Source organism: Procambarus clarkii, chromosome 49 (assembly GCF_040958095.1).
Source record: "Procambarus clarkii isolate CNS0578487 chromosome 49, FALCON_Pclarkii_2.0, whole genome shotgun sequence".
Lineage (NCBI taxonomy): Eukaryota > Metazoa > Arthropoda > Malacostraca > Decapoda > Cambaridae > Procambarus > Procambarus clarkii.
The window spans coordinates 7,494,092-7,516,498 of record NC_091198.1 but is presented as its reverse complement, the minus strand read 5'-3'; the positions used below and the strand labels follow the sequence as shown (position 1 = coordinate 7,516,498).

The window sequence follows — 22,407 nt, the reverse complement described above, 5'->3', positions numbered from 1 at the left end:
CAAAAAGAAGACGAAGCGTCGAAATTGATTAAACAAAAGCCGCTGTAGACGCCCGCTGGCCCGGCACTTCGACCCCGTGCAACAAACATCGCGACGGTGATCAGATAATGATTTAACGGTTCGGATCCAGTTGGCTCACAACGGAGCCTCAATTAAATCTGAAACACATTAAAGGCTGTGTACATTTCCCGATTTTATAGTGGAGGCAAATATTGACATAGCGGCGAGGGCGAGACTTCCTCGTAATGCTGCGACTCCGGCGTGAAGACATGTAGGCCGGGGGGCCCCTTGTACCAGCAGGTGTTCAGGTCTCCCACCTGCAGTTCTAAGCAGCCTTGTATCAGTGAAGTCTGATGTAGATCATAGTTCCTCCGATACCTGCCTGAGGGGCCCAGGGCGAGGCGAGGCCAGAGACCCCTGCCGGGTTAGGCGCCCATAGCACCTCCAGCGGTGTTCACACAGGTCGAACTAAGCTTCGGGCGGACTCTTGATGATTATAAAATAAATAACTGCAGCCGCCCATTTGGACTGTAACACAGCAGAGTTGACGGTAATCATATATTACGTCTATAGAGCATACTATGTGCGTTCATAGTTTTAAACATCAGTAGTAAGGTGTGGAAGTACACAGTAATAATATGAAGTCTTAGAGAGGCAGCTACTACCTTGTGCCCATATTAATGGTATTACCCTGAGACGTGTCGAGCACCGACCCTTGTCTGCAGGTGTCGCAGAGGGTCTCCAAGGTTAATGAACCTCGCCTCAAGGAAGGCATGATCCCTTGCCCGAGGCAGCCTTCCCTCTCTTCCCAACCCTGCACAGCTACTCCCGTCACAACACCGCCTTACACACACACACACATGCTTCCTGCGTGACTGCCCAACACAAAGCCAGGTTACGGCTCTCCCCCCCCCCCCGTCCCGGAACCCCTGAGGCTAGGGGAACACATCAGGGGGTGAGACCGGGGGGTAAAGGAAGAAAATTAAGCAGTGCCCCCGGAAAAGGGTGAGGGGAAGGTATAGGGTGGGGGACAGAGGTCAGGAAACCAAACAGAACACAAACGCCCTTCGACTTCCTGAGTGGTTCATAGTCTTCCCGGCTTGGTGCCCTCTCATAATTACTTCCTCAAACAGCACCAGCCTTTACTGCCCACCAACACCTCCTCAAACAGCACCAGCCATTACTGCCCAACAAAACCTCAAACAACTGAAATCTCTCTCAAACGATCGTTACGACTTTCTGGAACTATTGAGATGTTCTTGTTAACTACCCGTACAAAGTAGGATTACATTCTTACGCTCTTTCGGGTCGTTTGTGTTTCCTGCTCTCACCTGTGTCCTCTTTTCCTGCTTTCAATCTGACGAGGCTATCCTTGTCCACCATATCTATTCCCCTCAGTATCTTGTATGTTCTGATCATATCCCCTCTGTTCCTTCTGTCCTCTAGGGGTGTTAGATTTAGTTCCATTAGTCTGTCCTCGAAGCTTAACTCTGTTAGCTCTGGCACCAGTCTTGTTGCAAACCTTTGTTCTGCTTCAATGACAATGTGTGAATGACAGCGCGAGAGTATTCACCAAGTTCTATTCACCTAGTTGTGCTTGCGAGAGTCGAGTTTAGCTCTTTGGACCTGCCTCTCAACCGTCAATCTACTGGCGTACAAATTCCTGAACTTCTCGAGCTCTATCATATCTACATTTGAAACTGTGTATGGAGTCAGCCTCCACCACATCACCTAATGCATTCCATTTACTAACTACTGACACTGAAAAGGTTTTCTCTAACGTCCTTGTGACTCATTTGGATACTCAGCTTCCACCCGTGTTAAATAATCCATCCTTGTCTACCCTGTCAATTCCCCTGAGAATTTTGTATGCGGTGATCATGTCTCCCTGAGCGCTTCTATCTTCCAGCGAAGTGAGGTGCAGTTACCTCAGCCTTTCCTCGCAACTCATGCCTCTTAGTTCTGGGACTAGCCTAGTGGCATCCCTCTGAACTTTTTCCACCTTCGTCTTGTGCTTGACTAAGGTACGGGCTCCATGTTGGGGCCGCATACTCCAAGATTGACCTTACATTATGTGGTATACAAGGTTCCGAAAGATTCCTTACACAGGTTTCTGAAGGCAATTCTGATGTTTGCCAGCCTCGCATACGCCGCCGACGTTATTCTTTTGATGTGGGCTTCAGGAAACACAGTTTGTGTGTGCGTCCGCGCGCGCGCCTGTGTGCGTGCATGAAATATTTCCCACCACGAAACATTCCATTGGCTTGACTTATGAACTTGCTCCTGTGTGCCGGGTCGACCTCTCTCCTCGCCCGCGCTGACAAGGTTGATAACAAGAGGCCACACTGCTCCCATACACGGGAGACATCTCCCGTCACGCAGGGTGCAGTCGCACCTCCACAGATCTCCAGTATCATCTATTGATACTGGTAATGGCTCAAAAGGGCCACCACTTACGGGCTATTCATGCCCGTGCCACCTTTTGGATGGCTTAATCTTCATCAATCAATCAATCATCTGCTCGCATAACACTCACACCGCAGGCCGGGCACAGCTGCCAGTCTTCCAGAGAACCCCAGGAGCCAGATTCACGAAGCAGTTACGCAAGCACTTATGAACGTGTACATCTTTCCTCAATTTTTGACGGCTTTGGTTACATTTATTAAACAGTTTACAAGCATGAAAACTTCCCAATCCACTGTTGTTATTGTTATAAACAACCGTCCTGGTGCTTCGGAGCTCATTATCTGTTTAATAATTATAATCAAAGCCGCCAAAGATTGAGGAAAGATGTACACTGTTCGTAAGTGCTTGCGTAACTGCTTCGTGAATCTGGCTCCATCATCCTCCTGGCTCTCCCTGGTTACCGCCAACGGAGACATCTGAAGACACCAGACAAATTCGGAGAGACATGAACATGCGAGGAGAACCATGCGCAGAGAGAGAGAGAGAGAGAGAGAGAGAGAGAGAGAGAGAGAGAGAGAGAGAGAGAGAGAGAGAGAGAGAGAGAGAGAGAGAGAGAGAGAGAATAGAGAGATGTAGAGGTAGAGGTAGGAGGCAGGAGTCAACGGGGCACTATTGGTATTCTTGTCCGCGCCGCCTGATGGGAACCTGAGCCACGGAACTCACACACTCACAGTCATACTAGTGCAGTTAGAGGGAATAACAGAACCACTCAAGAACCAGTCATTGTAGTCACAGTTACATAAGCCAGTCATAACGCTAAGGGCGCTCTGGTATCAGTCATGGCAGTCACAGGTGCCACATAGACCTCTGGCACCTGTGGGGTTCACAGAACCATGGGGTCATTGATGGAAGTCAGTCAGAGGGTCGTATTATCGGAAGCTCCAAACAGACCATATTAGTGGAAGCCAAAGTCCCGGGACAATAGTTATGGGATCCAGAGACAAATTGGGCCATAGTAATGAATGACAAAGTGCCATGGGACAGTAGCCATGGGTGCCACAGTGACATGGGAAAGAGCCATGGCATCATAGTAATGGGTGCAACAGTCATTGGACAATGACCAATTTCTGCTACAGTCGTGGAACAATAATCATGGCTGCCACAGGCCTTTGGGACAAAAAACAAATGGGGTGCCAGAGTGCCGGGTCGCTGGTCTGGCAACCTCCCTCGTAAGGCAACATGGCAGCGTTGACAGTTCAGATGGGCGTTTCTCTCCTTCGGTTTAACTATGACCTCAAACTCCTGTTGCTATACCTTCCTAATTTCACTACTATGTCCTCTTCCTCTCCCCTCTATTTCTCTACGTCTCCTGCAGGAGGGGGTGACGCCAGGGAGTGTGGGGCCCCCTGGACCAGGACTCCTGCAGGAGGGGGTGACGCCAGGGGGTGTGGGGCCCCCTGGACCAGGACTCCTGCAGGAGGGGGTGACGCCAGGGAGTGTGGGGCCCCCTGGACCAGGACTCCTGCAGGAGGGGGTGACGCCAGGGAGTGTGGGGCCCCCTGGACCAGGACTCCTGCAGGAGGGGGTGACGCCAGGGAGTGTGGGGCCCCCTGGACCCGGACTCCTGCAGGAGGGGGTGACGCCAGGGGGTGTGGGGCCCCCTGGACCCGGACTCCTGCAGGAGGGGTGACGCCAGGGGGTGTGGGGCCCCCTGGACCAGGACTCCTGCAGGAGGGGGTGACGCCAGGGAGTGTGGGGCCCCCTGGACCAGGACTCCTGCAGGAGGGGGTGACGCCAGGGAGTGTGGGGCCCCCTGGACCAGGACTCCTGCAGGAGGGGGTGACGCCAGGGAGTGTGGGGCCCCCTGGACCCGGACTCCTGCAGGAGGGGGTGACGCCAGGGGGTGTGGGGCCCCCTGGACCCGGACTCCTGCAGGAGGGGTGACGCCAGGGGGTGTGGGGCCCCCTGGACCAGGACTCCTGCAGGAGGGGGTGACGCCAGGGAGTGTGGGGCCCCCTGGACCCGGACTCCTGCAGGAGGGGGTGACGCCAGGGAGTGTGGGGCCCCCTGGACCAGGACTACTGCAGGAGGGGGTGACGCCAGGGAGTGTGGGGCCCCTGGAAGCGAGCTCAGAGGCGCGGGTTCCCACACTCCCGCCCCAACACTGCTGAATACTGATGCCCGCTGAACTGCAGCAACGGTCACCACACTTGACAAAGGATGAACGTTACACTAATACACAATATTTCCGGGTCGTGTTTTGCCCGACGTAAGACATCCGTAATATGTAAAACACCTACACATTATATATATATTTACAAGAGGTCCAGCCAGCCACTGCTCGGTGGGGGCGGTGTGCGTAAGCTGGGCTTGGTCCATTAACTGTAGTCGCTGCCTGCTGCTGCTGTCTTCCCCACGTCCTTAAGTACACCGCAAGAACCCTTCACTATGGCTCACCCCTACGACACATGCGCGTTCCCCCGCACGCATGCGCGGCCACGATGGAGGCACTACCTAGGATACACAAGCACACACACAACTTGGGGACATGCACTCGCAAGCACACACCACACACACTGTGTGTGTGTGTGTGTGTGTGTGTGTGTGTGGTGTGTGTGTGTGTGTATGTGTGTGTGTGTGTGTGTTCACTCTGTTGTGTATTCACTTTGTGTTCACTTTGTTCAGTTAGTTCACCTTGCTTAATCATAAGGCTTTGTATTAGTGTTAGATAATATTGCTGGGAAGACGGGACACCACGAGCGTAGCTCTCATCCTGTAACTACACTTAGGTAATTACACCCACCACAGCCCATATGTCCCATGCACAAGCTGAAGGCTCAGGGCGCTAGTGAAAGTTACCTCCCCAGGGGGGGGGGGGAAGAAGATAATCTTCCAACTTTGGAGTAATTATACATTTTGCGTCCAAGTGTACCACAAAGTTCAACAGTCACACATTGTTGCAATTTAACACCAGCAAAAGCTCTCGTAATTTTAAGACTACTGACTTAAGAAGTGCTTCGTAAGTGTCTTAAATAAATGCCAAGAACACACACACCATATGGTCCTTACCTGGTGGTGTGGGACACTCGCCCGCAACCCAGCAGGTGGCAGCTACAGAGGGCACACTCTTCCCTTAACCATCCCAGCTAGAGGGAGCTAGAGGCAGACCGCTCCGTAAACTCACCCAGCTAGAGGGAGCTAGAGGCAGACCGCTCCGTAAACTCACCCAGGTAGAGGGAGGTGGAGAGCACCCCTCTCACTAAAGCAACTTGTGTGGTCAGAAGGATATAATGGTGGAGAACTACCAGCTGCTCCTGAGTCTAGGAGACAAGAGCGGGGGGGACTCTTCCTCCTGTGTGGTGAGGTGGGGCGAGCCTGGATAAGAATGGTGAGGTGTTGTGGTGTGATGGAGCTCAGAGGTACTGAGGTACAGCTGGTGAGCTTGATATTGAAGGTGGTGGTGTGCTGAAGAGCGTGCCCCAGCCCACCGAGAGCAATGGAAGTTCCTCTCCGCGGGCTCTCTCTCTCATCCGGAACACTTGAGAGAGAATAGTCTACGGAGGAAACTCGTGGGGTAGTGAGGAAGAGAATAGGGAGGCTAACGGCAGGGCAGCTAGCAGGATGGGGGGTTAGAAGTGTCAATAGGGACGAGGGTGTGTGACGAGCTGTCTGACGACAGGGATCATTTGAGGACACTGCACTTGTCTATGGCCACACTACTACTACTACTACCACACGCACCGATCCTGTGCCAGGTAAGTCCACTACGGGCTCACCATAGCCCGTGCTACTTGGAACTTTTTGTTCCTAGAAGCTGAATCTTAAACAACTTGTGTATGGCGGCATAATGACACAGCGGATACCACTGGGATACAGGCAGGTATTTACAGGACGTGGCATCCCAGTAAGCCCAGACAAGCCCTAAATCTATACTCTGGAGTCATCAGTTGATCACGGGGCTACATCTAAGGCCGTCCGTGTCAGTGTGTGGCCCGGCCAGCAAGCCACAGTGGCTAAGTCAGCCGTCCTAGGAGCACTCCGCCAGGTGTAACAAGACAATGAACAACCCAGCGGGTTTTCTTCCTATTGGGGGGAGTTGTACACGCTGCTATGGCGGTGTGTCCACTCACAGGATGAGTGGTGCTGCCCAATACTGTCACTATGGTGGTGTGTCCACTCACAGGATGAGTGGCGCTGCCCAATACTGTCACTATGGCGGTGTGTCCACTCACAGGATGAATGGCGCTGCCCAATACTGTCACTATGGCGGTGTGTCCACTCACAGGATGAGTGGCGCTGCCCAATACTGTCACTATGGCGGTGTGTCCACTCACAGGATGAGTGGCGCTGCCCAATACTGTCACTATGGCGGTGTGTCCACTCACAGGATGAATGGCGCTGCCCAATACTGTCACTATGGCGGTGTGTCCACTCACAGGATGAGTGGCGCTGCCCAATACTGTCACTATGGCGGTGTGTCCACTCACAGGATGAGTGGCGCTGCCCAATACTGTCACTATGGCGGTGTGTCCACTCACAGGATGAGTGGTGCTGCCCAATACTGTCACTATGGCGGTGTGTCCACTCACAGGATGAGTGGCGCTGCCCAATACTGTCACTATGGCGGTGTGTCCACTCACAGGATGAGTGGCGCTGCCCAATACTGTCACTATGGCGGTGTGTCCACTCACAGGATGAGTGGCGCTGCCCAATACTGTCACTATGGCGGTGTGTCCACTCACAGGATGAATGGCGCTGCCCAATAAACTCGCCCCTTGAGGCAAAATTAAAAAAAAAACAAATTAAGAACATGGTGTGCCCAGCGACTGCACTAGCCGAGGGCGGGCGAGCTGCGCCGGCCAACGGGAGAAAGTAAGTCACAGATAACACCAAGTAAACCAGTTTTTAAAATCATGTTTTCATTTTCATTGCATGTTGGATACCGGCGAGGTGGTGTTCCCGGACACGCCAGTGTAGCGTCACGCTGTCCACACCCAGCATGTTGGGGGGGGGCATAACCGTGTAGCGTCACGCTGTCCACACCCAGCATGTTGGATACCGGCGAGGTGGTGTTCCCGGACACGTCAGTGTAGCGTCACGCTGTCCACACCCAGCATGTTGGATACCGGCGAGGTGGTGTTCCCGGACACGTCAGTGTAGCGTCACGCTGTCCACACCCAGCATGTTGGATACCGGCGAGGTGGTGTTCCCGGACACGCCAGTGTAGCGTCACGCTGTCCACACCCAGCATGTTGGATACCGGCGAGGTGGTGTTCCCGGACACGTCAGTGTAGCGTCACGCTGTCCACACCCAGCATGTTGGATACCGGCGAGGTGGTGTTCCCGGACACGCCAGTGTAGCGTCACGCTGTCCACACCCAGCATGTTGGATACCGGCGAGGTGGTGTTCCCGGACACGTCAGTGTAGCGTCACGCTGTCCACACCCAGCATGTTGGATACCGGCGAGGTGGTGTTCCCGGACACGTCAGTGTAGCGTCACGCTGTACACACCCAGCATGTTGGATACCGGCGAGGTGGTGTTCCCGGACACGTCAGTGTAGCGTCACGCTGTACACACCCAGCATGTTGGATACCGGCGAGGTGGTGTTCCCGGACACGTCAGTGTAGCGTCACGCTGTACACACCCAGCATGTTGGATACCGGCGAGGTGGTGTTCCCGGACACGTCAGTGTAGCGTCACGCTGTCCACACCCAGCATGTTGGATACCGGCGAGGTGGTGTTCCCGGACACGTCAGTGTAGCGTCACGCTGTCCACAGTATAGTTAAAGAGTGTACAACTTATCTGTGGTAGTCCACCTGGTCGCACCACACACTTACCTACAAGAAATACAAACAATAATAGTAGTCTATTATTCCAGGTGTTTATATTGAGGCAATAACATTCATTCTTGCTCACAGCTGGGTGAAGGAACAGCTGGGTGAGGACGGGTGAGGGAATAGCTGGATGAGGAAGGGTGGAGGGACGACACCAAACAGCTTCACTTAAACCGTAATACGACAATACCCCCACCAACCACCCAGATGGGGATTTAGTCCTGGTAAATATCTCTCTAGAGGTCAGGCGGTGCGAGGAGGTCACCTCGGGACTCGAACTCTGACCCGACTTCGTAATACCCAATAGCCGACACCTGCTCGCACATCACCTGACATATGGGTGTGGGTGGATACCACCCATATATGTGAGTGGGAATTCGCCTGACAAGTGGGTGAGGGGTGACCAATATCCGCCTCTTTACCAGATGTTCCCAAATGGCGAGCCACCAAGCATCTTGATTTTTTAATAAACAATAATTTTAGAGAGGAACAGTGTTGATAATTGTGCAGTGGTACGCCATGACCACAGGGGACCAGGCTTGTGTTGAGTGCAACACCTGACTCTGGGAGCCAGGTCTGTGGAGTAACACGGTCAACTGTTGATGGCCTGGGAGGAGCTGTTGCCTGAGAACCCTTGACAGACAGCTCGTGCCTGACAGCTGTTGACAAAGGTCCCCAGAGCAACATTGTTTACGTCTGTAAAGTGAGATATTACCAGCAACAATATTTAAGGTCAAAGTCTCGCAAGCAAATACATTACTAAATAATAACTTGGCAGTCAACTAAATCTTAAAATTACGTCTAAGTCTTTCTTTACTCCCGGACCTGAAAAGTCTGAATGTATCACAGCAAATATCAATATATCACTGTTAATATCAGAATATATCACAGCCAATATCGCAATGTTAAATTTATATTAATAATTACAGCTGAGAATCAAGCTAACTGCACCGATTTATCTTGTAATAAACATTAATAAAACCTTCCAAAGATAAATGAACAAATCCACAAGGGCCGTGACGAGGATTCGAACCTACGTCCGAGAGCATCCCAGACGCTGCCTTAATCGACTGAGCTACGACATGGTCAAAAGAATTGGAACCAGAAGTTCTACTGAACTTACTTGGATCTTCCAAAGATAATATCTGAAAGTGATGCCAGTCTCCGCCTGATCCCAACACAGCCTCTTACAAAGAACGTCGCTTTTCGCTCGTATGCGTTACCCAAGGCAAAAAATCGTCGTACTAGAAAAAGGAAGCGGATCGCGAAAATGACGTACTATCTCGTTTTCTGTTGTGGGTCCTCTGGCTTATTCCGTTAGGTTGGGAGAGAACACTTTAAATTAACAGAGGCCCCCACACAATATGTGAACCACATGAACTCAACACCAGAGGCGCCCCTCACAATAGAGGGGATTATTGCCCCTCTTTTGTAAGGGATGGCCCCCCCCCCCGTCCCTCACACTACCTGGATAGTTATCTAGATATTTGCGATGGTCTAAAAGCATATTATGGTTCCAGTAATAGTCTACATGTAAACTGGCAAGGGAACCTTTTGTCGCAATTAAGAGATTATTATCAAGTTGTAGCTTTACTGTATTATAAATCGCTGGTTTAAAAAAAAATAAAAAGCATATAATGAAAACGTTTCTGTGAAGAATTTGGTTATCTCTAAACGGAATTCTCGGGTACACTCAAAACTCAAATAGTATTCGAATTCCACATTTCCCATTAACATCAATAATACACCGTATTAAGGTAATGAAACCTAAACCAACAAAACCTTAACCTAACCTAACAATAGAGTAAACAATAGTATTAATAATGTAGTAATCCGAACCTCTCGGACGTAGGTTCGAACCCTCGTCACGGCCCTTGTGGATTTGTTCAGTAACAATGTAGTCTTTCTCAAGCCCGGAAATACGTTGCCGTGAAGGTATTACCTCCCTGAGGACAGGTTGCTTATTAAGAGAACCACAAGAACCCAACACCAGCCAGAGCGGCCCACACAAGTACTAAACCCCGAGAGCCACCCTTGGCAAGCGTGACCTCTGACCTCACCACTGGAAGGAGAGCTATCATTATGAGGGGTTGAAAGCCATACCAGTTCAAGGGGTCACTGAAGATGCACCAGTCTCCTTGTGAGTAGCTTTTATGCTTTCCTGGTTTCCTCATACTGAATTCTATTTGAGCGGCCTCTAGTGTACTGCCGCTAGAGGCCGGAGAGGTTGTGTTGATTGATAACGATTAAGCCACCCAAGAGGTGGCACGGGCATGAATAGCCCGTAAAGGCTGTGCTGGGTGCCCGCTAGTCTTCCCAGCCTAGCGAGAGGGGTCACGACCCCCACACACGCAGCAGTGAAGCCTCTTCCTCTCCTCCTACACATACTCTCTCTCTCTACCTCAGTTATTCCCTACTTCTTCCTGCACACTCTCTCTTTCGCTTTCTTTTCTCATTCAGGGTTTTTGTTGCAAGTGCAATGGGTGAAAACCTGACGGAGAAGGTGAATGCACTGGTACCGAGATTCTTGTGTAGCTTACAGATCTCCATGGGAATATCTCTATTCTTCTTGCAACCGTGAAACGTTCTCACGTAATTGGATGGATACAGATCAAAACAAACACACATACACCACACTCGTTTAATAAATAAACTACAGTTTATTTACAGCTCAACAGTTTTGAACAAACGAAACGCTTTAAAATTAAATGTCTATAGAGGTAAGATCAGGAAAAAACACTAAGCTATTGCGATTATTTAACACCAGGAAGGGACACGAAGATAAGGATTTAGGATAGGAGGAAAGGAACGGTGCCCAACCGCTTTGACAGTCGGGGAGTAAACAACGACCTGCCCAAGCCAGCCGCGGCTATACCGTCCAGCTCAAGTGATTGGCAGGGACGTCGATAAAGCAAATTCTTCACGCAGATTTAACATTAATTATGATAATAAACGTTGAGGAATAAGTGGTTGGAGTAACCCGGCGATGGAGAGGCGGGTCCTGCAAGGTGAAGCTGGAGCCTGAGTGCTCATGATGTGAATAAACAAATCCACAAGGGCCGTGACGAGGATTCGAACCTGCGTCCGAGAGCATCCCAGACGCTGCCTTAAATCGACAGAGCTACGACATGGTAAAAGGAGTTGAAACCGAAGTTCTACTGAACTTACTGGATCCTGCAGCCTCCCTTGTGGATTTGTTCATTTGATGCATCACGCAATTGTGATTTCTGTGTGTAATGATGTGAATATATTATAGTGTACCCACACCGTACTCTGCCTCGGGTGACACTATAGCAGTTCTCAGTGTTGGGGTCCTCCCGTTACACATCCCTCATGCTGACCTCTGACCCCGTGTGTGTGTGTGTGTGTGTGTGTGTGTGTGTGTGTGTGTGTGTGTGTGTGTGTGTGTGTGTGTGTGTGTGTGTGTGCGTGCGTGCGTGTGTGCGCAGGACCGAACTGGTAGCTCTTGGAACCCGCCTTTCCAACACTCGGATGTCTAATGTTCTGACTGGCAAGAACGATGTTCTGGTAAGCACAACCTATTTTTCCTCTATCATATCTACTACATATTTCTCACATACACACACACACACAACCTCTCCAGGATGCAGTCCGTAGCAGCATACTCCCAGGTACCTCTTTTACTGCTACGCATCGGGTGAAAAAATTATACCAGCATCATATAATTCAAGTGATCAACAAACATGACCCAACAGCTGATCAACAAGACCCTGCAGCTCCTCCTATAATCTGTAACGTGAAAGCCAAACTCATCTAACTTGAAATATTGTTTTACAGAAATTCCATCTTTTTCCAAAGACTGAGACGTGGGTGGAGGTGACCACTGTGGTCAACATGCTGTCATGAGCGTGTGTTGTGGTGTGTTGCTGGTGGTCAACTGGTGGTGTTGTGGTGGCTGGTGGTGGACTGGTGTTGCTGTGTTATGCATGGTGTGGTATCGAGTTATGGTGGTGCCTTGGAACAGGCGGACACCGACTAATCTCTTCACATCCTGTGAGTGTCCACCTTTAACTCAGACGCAGCTCACGACCATGGGCCGGAGCTGATCCACCACGCCACTCCTAGAAGCAAGATGTTTTCCTTAGCGCGACGTTTATTTGTATTTGTTGCCTGGGAGAGGGTGTTAACTAGCTCCATCAGAGAGAAAGTGTGGTGCTGGCAAGGTACAGTGACGAGTGGCTACTGTAAACGTTGAGGAGGAGGCGGCGGGCACGGAAGGTCCTCATTACCCACACAGAAAAACGATAATGTGAAGGTGGCGTGGAGAAGAACACAATTACGATAACCAGGAGACTCGAGGGAATAGTATGTAGAGGAGTGCTCCTTACAGCGCTGTGGACAGGTGTAGGTGGTGGGGAGAGGCAACCCGTTCTCGCACTTTCTTATAGTCAATATTGACTTATTAAATACGTGCATATATGACATACTAATTTATTGTATGAATATTTTAGTTTACCTTGAAAAGCTTCAGAGAAAACGCCGACCTTACCTAACCTTCTTAGTATGTTAAGATAAGCATCTTATTGCTTCGTAATTACAATTATTACTTAACCTATACCTATAATAGGTTAAGTAATAATTGTAATTACGAAGCAATAAGATGCTTATCTTAACATACTAAGAAGGTTAGGTAAGGTCGGTGTTTTCTCTGAAGCTTTTCAAGGTAACTAAAATATTCACAATAAATTAGTATGTCACATATGCACGTATTTAATAAGTCAATATTGACTATACGAAAGTGCGAGAACGGGTTGGGGAAGGAGTATGGAGTGCTGTAGACAAGTGGAGGTGGAGGGGGACGGCGGTGGTGTGGGTGGAGATGGAAGAGAGGGGGCCTCCCTCATCTCCCAGAGACAACTAACCACCTTAGAGGTCGCGGTATAACGGACACAGAGCTGGTGTCGTTAGGTGAGCAGGTCACTTTAGTCTCACTTATCTCTGATGACACGTCACTCTTCCTGTCGTAATACTCCAACATCAACAACATGATGAACTACAAAACTGATACAGATGCAAGTGGCAAGATTTAACAATTTAAAAATCCATTTACTTACACGTGGGATTACAAGTGTATACAAACCCACGCAACTTAGTGTTGTGTATGAATGTATTGGGTAAACTCACCATCGTATAACGCTTAAGGACCACTAATAGTTGTCAACACAGGTTCACAAATATCCCCCAGTATAATACAACAATTGGTGATGTCAGTTGACATCACCAGTGCACTGATAACAAGTGATGTTAGTGAGGTGTTGACCTCTTCTACCACTAGTACTACCCCCCCTGGGTTCTAAGAGTAGAGCTGAGCTTACTCTAACAAGAAAGGCTCATCCTGTGTCTACGGGAAGCTTACTGACACCGGGGAATGAGTCTGGGCCTTTCAGTACCATTCTACTTTCAGATCTCGCGTCTAGGTTGAGTCTCTTTACGGGTTATCAAAATGTATCGTAAATTTGTGTCCGGTGTTCTGAGCGTATCGGGCGCTTAGCCTCCGGGCGAGGGCGGGGCGGGAGTACTGCACTATGGTGTCCGTCTTGGACCTGTGTAACCAGGAGAGATGGTGCGTGGGAAGCCATGCACGGGGGATGGTCCACCTCCCACACACCTGAAGGACGCTGCTGAGTCATGGCTGACGGGAGGGAGGGGATGGTCTACTGTAGAGCCGGGGGAAGGAGGCTAGAAATAGCCTAAGCTACTCTATCCCTTTGAGATGTATTTTTCCTTGTATCAATAAACATACTTGAACTTGATTTGAACTTTGAGCCGGGGAGCGTGGAGTGTCCTGCAATGGAAGTGTTAACAATACCATCTGTGACTGGCTTCAGTGTCAAGTGGTTACGACCTGGGGTCGGTCACGTTGAAACTATGGTGGCAACATAAATATTGCAACCAACCGTTGCAATATTTATGTACTAGTGACAGTCATCAGGAGGATAATTACTAGCATCCTAGCATTATTTCAAGGAAATTGTTATCAGTAGAAAACTGGTTTGAACCGTTAGCCATTCTCGTGTGTATTAACGTTCCAGCACCGCAGACTATCACAATATATCGCTCCTCCAAACCTGTTGCTACTCTAGCACTACTAGGTGCTCTTGGCTGCCCTCAGGCACTAATAATGCTCGTCTCCCTTGAAGCCCAGGTCAGGCCATCATGATCGTAAGTACCGGTAACTCCAGCTTGTCTTTGTCTGGCAACGCTGGTAATCACCGCCTGAAACACTAGCGACCAAAGCTGTAACCTGAAGAGATAAAAACCTAAACCTGCCTTCAAGCACCAGTAACCCTTGTCTGAGCCACGGTCAGCCTTGCCTACCCTCAGGCACGAGAGCTACTGTAGCCTTCCCTCCAGTGTCAGCAACCAAACCCTGCCTTGAATTGACAGGCTGTAGTCATTAAAGTCTGTTTTTAATACCAGGCTATCTCCAGACTCCCCTCGTCCCGCAAGAGGGCGTCTTACAGGACCCCCAAGACCCTAAAGCTACCATGATGGCGGGCCAGTGACAAGACTTCTACCTCAGTGCTGGTCTTGGGTCTCTTCACATATTTATTCCTCAGCTGGCCGCCTACGTCTGAGTTCCTCCACTCCCCCACTGCTCGTGTCTCACGCTAAGCAGCTTGGAGGTCGCTGTATCCTAGCACAAGCTCATTGCTCAACCTCTACACTTTCACTGCTCAATTTGTAAACTCCTGCTGCTTCAACTCTACACTCATTTTTACTTATCATGCGAGATTTAATACAAAAATGCAATTACGTTAATATAAGCACCATAATAAAAATATATTAATACAGGAATTATTAACATTCAATATTTCATTCTATAGGCCTATTGGTTTAGGCTTTCACCATTCACATTTATTTATTTTAATTGCTAGAAATAAGGAAATTCCTTTGTTTGCAAAGAATAAGAGTATGTTTTCAGAATACCGTAATGGGTGTCGAGGCAACAACAGTGGCCATGTGTGTACCTCCTCCCGAGTCACATGTACACAATTACCCCGACAAAGGAACCAATTACATCTCGGCCCGTTCTCACGATTTGACTAGCGTCTAATATCAGGTGGTTTCCTACTATGCAAAAACCATATAAACCTAGACACGCCCACCTAATCTATCGAGGCTGATTATCATTAGTTCAATAATGCGCACAAATTGGATCGTTTACATCCCTGTAAAACACCTCACTTTGTACGCTGTTGTCGATATTATCTAACCTGAGATAACGTCGCTGTGGCAGAACATGCGAGAACCGGACCTCGTATCATTATTCAACGAATCTTAATTAATGTTTGTCATGAAAAACTAAAAATGTATAATTTTGGTCGTGTTATTAAAGTGAAATGGGCACAGGTTACGGAGGTGCCTCACGATACCCAGTGCCCGGGGGCGCTACCCATCTGGGTGATGAGCCAGCATCCTTACGGGACCAGAGTGATGTGACCTCAACCTCCCCGCTGATCTAGGATTGCTTCCCGGAGCTGGCATGACCCGGGGCACAGCCAGATGGCCCGAGGCACAGCCAGCAGGGTGAACCTGGAGGGTGGAGCATGGTGCTCTGGACCAGTCACAGCCCCCCACACACTACCACTCTCTCACGCTGCCACATCGGTCATGGTGCCCAACACACCGTTACGAGGACAGCTACGGTGCTCAACACACCGTCACGAGGACAGCTACGGTGCTCAACACACCGTCACGAGGACAGCTACGGTGCCCAACACACCGTCACGAGGACAGCTACGGTGCTCAACACACCGTCACGAGGACAGCTACGGTGCTCAACACACCGTCACGAGGACAGCTACGGTGCCCAACACACCGTCACGAGGACAGCTACGGTGCTCAACACACCGTCACGAGGACAGCTACGGTGCTCAACACACCGTCACGAGGACAGTTACGGTGCCCAACACACCGTCACGAGGACAGCTACGGTGCCCAACACACCGTCACGAGGACAGCTACGGTGCCCAACACACCGTCACGAGGACAGCTACGGTGCTCAACACACCGTCACGAGGACAGCTACGGTGCTCAACACACCGTCACGAGGACAGCTACGGTGCTCAACACACCGTCACGAGGACAGCTACGGTGCTCAACACACCGTCACGAGGACAGCTACGGTGCCCAACACACCTTCACGAGGACAGCTACGGTGCTCAACACACCGTCACGAGGACAGCTACGGTGCTCAACACACCGTCACGAGGACAGCTACGGTGCTCAACACACCGTCACGAGGACAGCTACGGTGCCCAACACACCGTCACCAAGACACCTCGGGAGACCAACAGCAGCACAGAGGCTGCAGCGTGTCACAGCCGCTCATGAACGCGACACCATCAAGTCACAAGACAGTGACACAGTTGTGGGAAAAATCCTGAAGCCGTAAGATGGAATATAACCCGCGTCACTGGACTTATCAGGCACACGCACCACCGACTAGACCATGATGAGCTTAAAAAGCATCTTGATCAGAAATAATATTTGTCCGAGGCGTTCAGGGATACGAGGGTCGATCCCATCGTGTACGGGTTCATTGTTTTTCTCGAAAACTATTTTTTTTTGTACAATTCAAAGGTCACATCAGGAGGTGGAGCATTTTGGCATCATAAATAATCGCTGAATGTCCAGTCAGTTTCAGCGCTGGATCACTAAGGTCGAATTTAATTTGAAAACAAAACTATCACTAATCAAAATTATTAATGGGAGCCGGTGGGCCGAGCGATGGGAGCCGGTCGGTCGAGCGGACAGCACGCGGGACTTGTGATCCTGTGGTCCTGGGTTCGATCCCAGGCGCCGGCGAGAAACAATGGCAGAGTTTCTTTCACCCTATGCCCCTGTTACCTAGCAGTAAATAGGTACCTGGGTGTTAGTCAGCTGTCACGGGCTGCTTCCTGGGGGTGGAGGCCTGGTCGAGGACCGGGCCGCGGGGACACTAAAGCCCCGAAATCATCTCAAGATAACCAAGATAAGATCACATGTTTTAGCGTGGGGAGGGAAGGCAGGCGAGCACATTGTAGGCGGGTGGTCAGCACCTGCCTGGCTGTTTATGGGCTATTCATGCCCGTGCCACCTCTTGGGTGGCTTAATCTTTATCAAGCATCAATCACCTGCCTGGCGCAGGGGGTACCGACCCGACCTTGAGCAGTTGTGAGCATGTCCCTCCTGCTGCAGCCACAGTCCCGGCGCTCCTACAGACACCGCTAATCATCAGAGCCATTAACCTTTTTCCTCTGGGTGCACCAAGTGTCTGACACCTCGGTCAAAGAAGTTAGGAGCGACTAGCGTGACGAACCTGCAGGGAGACTAGCTATTCTCCAGTCGGTTAAATGCTGAGATTTTGGAACATGTAATCCATACCGCAGATGTCAGGTGCAGATGATATCATTAAAACGGATATGTGAAATACAAATTATGTGATGAAATAATTCAATATTAAAAGCCATTGCATACGACACGATAATTACCGCCTCAGATCATCACGTGACTCAATCTCGTCTTGTGAGTGGCTGGCCATCTCGGTCCGTGATTGGTGGCTAAAGAACCCAACAATCACTAACCTAACTCATGTAAATCACTAACCTTACCGACTAAATCACTAAGTTAACAGTAGTCACTTAGCCTACACCAGTTACTGCAACCTTATCACACACACTCACTCTCACGGCGATAAGGAGCGCCTAACATCGCTGAAAACTCCACAACTCTGCAGGACCAGGATAAGGAGTCGTGAATGAGTCGGTCCGAAGCGGGACTCACGCCTTAGTGGTGAGTCAGGGCAACACTACCACCAACGCAGTGTCAAAAAGCTCCTTAATATAACCGCCATTTTCCCCCACTCCTGTTTATAAATGAAACTCACTTTACATGCGAATCACAACAGATGAAAGAAACAAAAATTAATTATGTTCAAACAATTATCGAACAATATGTCTGTTCGAATCGCACCTCTGTAAATGCTTCACCCACGTATCACAGATACAAATAACAAATAACTAAACAAATAACCTAACCTACGTCTATGTACAAAATTTATTTGTATTTAAGTAAATAGTATTTTGAATGGAAGGTACGTTAAAACTGATGAATGCGTCTTTAAAGTGGGCGACCCCTGTGATGAGCACAGCTTCAGCACGGGTTGAAGAACACAGCGAGGAGTCAGTGTTGGTCACAGTGTTGGAGTCAGTGTTGGTCACAGGTGTTGGAGTGAGTGTTGGTCACAGTGTTGGAGTCAGTGTTGGTCACAGGTGTTGGAGTGAGTGTTGGTCACAGGTGTTGGAGTCAGTGTTGGTCACAGTTCATGACTCGTCAACACTAAAACCCATATAAAACACAAGCGACAGCAGGGCCCAGTACGGGTATTGCCAAGTATCTCAGTTTCTGATTTTGAACAATTTTAATTAGTTTATTCTGGTAAAGTCTCATTCTTGAGCTCGTTTTTTTCTGAAAGAGGTTAAGTATAGTATAAGGTGGTGTTGTTAAGATCCAAGTCCCTTTAGTTAAACACTTTCACAGTAACTACTTGGAAACCTACGCACATGCAGGCGATGAGTCACAATAACGTGGCTGAAGTATGTTGACCAGACCACACACTAGAAGGTGAAGGGACGACGACGTTTCGGTCCGTCCTGGACCATTCTCAATCGACTTGAGAATGGTCCAGGACGGACCGTAACGTCGTCGTCCCTTCACCTTCTATTGTGTAGGTCTGGTCAAACTTTCCGTCCTACCTCGTACCATCTCAGGCTCCCGCTGATAATCCAAAATTCGCGTACAAAGGAATTTCAATGGTGGTCAAGTAGTAATCCACACGGGATGTTCCGGGGTATTCCCCGAGCCTGGCTCACTAGGCTGTACAAGAGCTGGCTGGCCACGTTGAGCACAGCACTGACTCTCCCCTGCGCCACCCCTTCCCTCGCCAACCCTGTCCTCGACTCAAGTCCATTCCATCCAGCGCTCGACCCCACAAATGCATACATAAATTTTAACATGCTGTTCATTCAAAACAGGAATTTTCTTAAATATAAATTAATATTATAATTATAAAATTAATATTAATATTATATTATAATAATTCATCACGTGTTAATTTTCGTGATTTACACACATAATATTATAATATATTAGCATATTGTGCATATATAGGCATAGGTTAGGTTAGGTGTTTAGGTTTTGTTGGCGATTATTTGTATTTGTAGTACGTGGATGAAGCATTTATAGCGAAGTGGTTCGAACAAAACTCGCCAGTGAAGCACTTGTTCCGGAAGTGTTCGAACGAAATCAGTTGTGAGTCGTGTGTAAACCGTTTTTCATTCATAAACAGGGGGTTTGGCGGGTGCATGGAATCACTTTTGGATCTTTGTTTGGAGGACGGGCTGTTTATAGCGTTGTGATTCGAACAAAATTCGTCAGTGAAGCCCTTGTTCCGGAAGTGTTCGGACGTCAACAGTTGTGAGACGTTTGTAAACCGTTTTTCATTCATAAACAGGGGGTTTGGCGGGTGCATAGAATCCCTTTTGGGTCTTTTGTTTGGAAGACGGGATAGATTTTGTTTTGGAAGACGATCGATAGATAGAAGATGTTAAATCTATCGATCTGTCTGCCTAAAAACATTAGCCAAATGCCTGATAATCCAGCAACAATGTTTATTCTTAAAAAAAAGCCACTTGTAACATGACTCAGATTATCTTGAAATTGTCTCGAAAAGTTTGATGTGGTGTTGATCGTAAGACCTTTCAACCTCTGGAGTGTTTAAAACCATAATAGCTATTTACTCGAGAAGGTTGAAACCGTAATCTGGTGTCATGTATAGTGTAGTTTGTTCCTAAACAGAAGTGATAGGGGTTGGGGGGGGGGACTATTGGATCAAAGAGCATTTTGGGTAATGTTTTGAAGCTGGGTGGGTGTGACCTCCCTCCTCAGACAACAGTGGTGGGTTAGGCTCAGCGTATTGGAACTACATCTAGTTCTCTTAATGTGATACTAAAGCTCTCTTTTTGCCTGTTGCGAATTGAAGAGAACACGGGGGAATTGTCGCAGGGTTGGTGCCTAACTTGGTCGAGAGGGGGCAGAAACTAGCAGAAATTGACATGTAAGTTTTAAGTTCATAATTCTTCCTTTGAAATTTGATTTCATTGTTTTTCCCATATGGCAATATTTTTCTTCGTCCATCAATATTATTGTCGGGAAAGTGAGCGGGCGGAGAGTAGGGAGAGCTAAATACTGCTGTATACTAACCTATTCTTGCCTCGTAGGACGTATAGCTTCTCCAGTGTACTGTATTCTGGTTTACCCGGTCGTTAATTTCAGAATAGACCTAACAATATTTTCTTTCGTGTTCTTTACAGGAACTCCAATGTACAAGTTTATACAGTAATTATATTAAGTTACATATACTGAAAGTTTAACAGAAAAAAATGCATTTTCATTCGCGTTCAATCCTCGTGTAACAAGTTAAAGTACAGCTGGACAAGCATAAAACTACTCCAGGATATCCTCGTAATTAGTCACTAATTTGGCTAAATTCTTCATGAAGAAATGATATTACTAATAATAAAGAGTAACTCCAACTGCCACTGTAATGAGCTCAAGTTCAAGTAATTGCCTTACCATTGTCCGAAATATTAAGTTTGTTCAAATATTCAATGAACGCTCAAAGCCAGCTCTGACCATCTCCAGCACGCACAGGGATATACACACCTAGATGTTACCCCTCTTCCTGGTATACACACACTGAGTTTACTCTAGTGCTATGTTCAGTGGTATACTTGCTGGTTGGTCAGCAAGCACTTGTGGTAGCCTTAATAACCTGACAGAGGTTGATAGGGCATAAACCCAACACCAAATCCAGCCAGGAAGTAACTCACAACAGTCGACCAACTCGCTGGCACCTAGTTTACTGCTAGGTGAATACACACAACAGTTGGCAGGAGATGTACTCAAACCCTATCAAGTATTTTCTTACCCGGCGTTTACAGTTAAGGTTTGTTTATCCGGCAGCGACATCTGGAATACTGACACTTTGCTCACAGGTTTTTGTGAGGTTGAAACCTCAAAGTGCCCGAATAATATCTCCTCGATACATGACGTCTCAATAGTCTCTCTGCCACTATTAAGGCAGGAATAAGTTTAACACCAGGTATAGAATACTCTTGCCGTTACAACTATGGCGGTGACATATAAAATAAAATAAAATAAATACATTTTTATTCAGGTAAGGTACATACATACAAGGTAAGATACAAAAGTTGATGGATTTATAGATAGAGCTAGTACATACAATGCCTAAAGCCACTATTACGCAAAGCGTTTCGGGATATGGAAACATATCCGAGTTGAGGAAGTTTGTGTGTTGTGTGTAGTATAGGTATAGTAGTGAGAGGCCAGGGCCGCGTGGGCGAGGTGGTGGCCAGGCTGACATCATCCCGTTGCTCTACCCGCTGCCCGACCCTCCTCGCTGTACCGTTACTCCACACCTGTTGCGGCAACGGAGGGCTCGAGAGGAGAGGACTGGGAGGCATCTGCCACGCAAGCACACACAGCTTTCAACGATTACTTCTCTCTGACCTTCGAAGAGTAGCTCCATACGACCAGTGATGACTACGTTGGTGATAATCGCAGGTGACGAGGCATTAGACCCACAACACTGCCCTTGAGCCGCAGGTGACACGCTGCTGTGTGATGAACGGAAAGGACTCGCCGGAGAGTACAGATGTCACCGGTGATGCTCAGGCCATCCTTCGGTACGTGGGTGGGCGTGAGGCTGACACACGCACACGATGAGTCCCAATAACGTGGCTGAAGATATGATGACCAACCCACACATTTGACATCAGAAGATGACATCAGAGGCCCATGACAACCCATGACATCAGAAGATGTCAGGAGGACATAAGCCTCTCGAGTTCCATGTCCTCCTCTCATAACTACGGAGCCTTAACAAAGCGTTTGATTATAAACTCATTGACTTTCTAGCTGACGAACTGGACACCTCTGACTTTCAGTTTGCATACAAATATGATAACTCAACCAGCCTCTGCAGTTTCGTAGTGGCGGAAACTATTCAGTACACCAACTCACAAAGTAGCTTTTGTCTCTCTTGGCTTCTTGATGCTTCCAAAGCTTTTGACAAAGT

General features: G+C 48.7%; 1 protein-coding gene across 4 annotated transcripts in view; it reads right to left on the bottom strand.

Annotated features, from left to right (window-relative positions):
• The window catches only part of LOC123763280 (cuticlin-1), a 124,510-nt gene that overhangs the window by 64,005 nt on the left and 38,098 nt on the right, over positions 1-22,407 (bottom strand). The window contains exon 1 of one of the 4 annotated variants that reach the window (XM_069302953.1): positions 19,011-19,032. The exons of the other annotated variants lie outside the window; for them this stretch is intronic. Within the exon in view, the coding sequence (XP_069159054.1) occupies positions 19,011-19,013 (3 nt within the window). The 5' untranslated portion in view covers positions 19,014-19,032. Of the gene's footprint in view, positions 1-19,010; positions 19,033-22,407 lie in introns of those variants that run through there. 4 annotated transcript variants of the gene reach the window in all.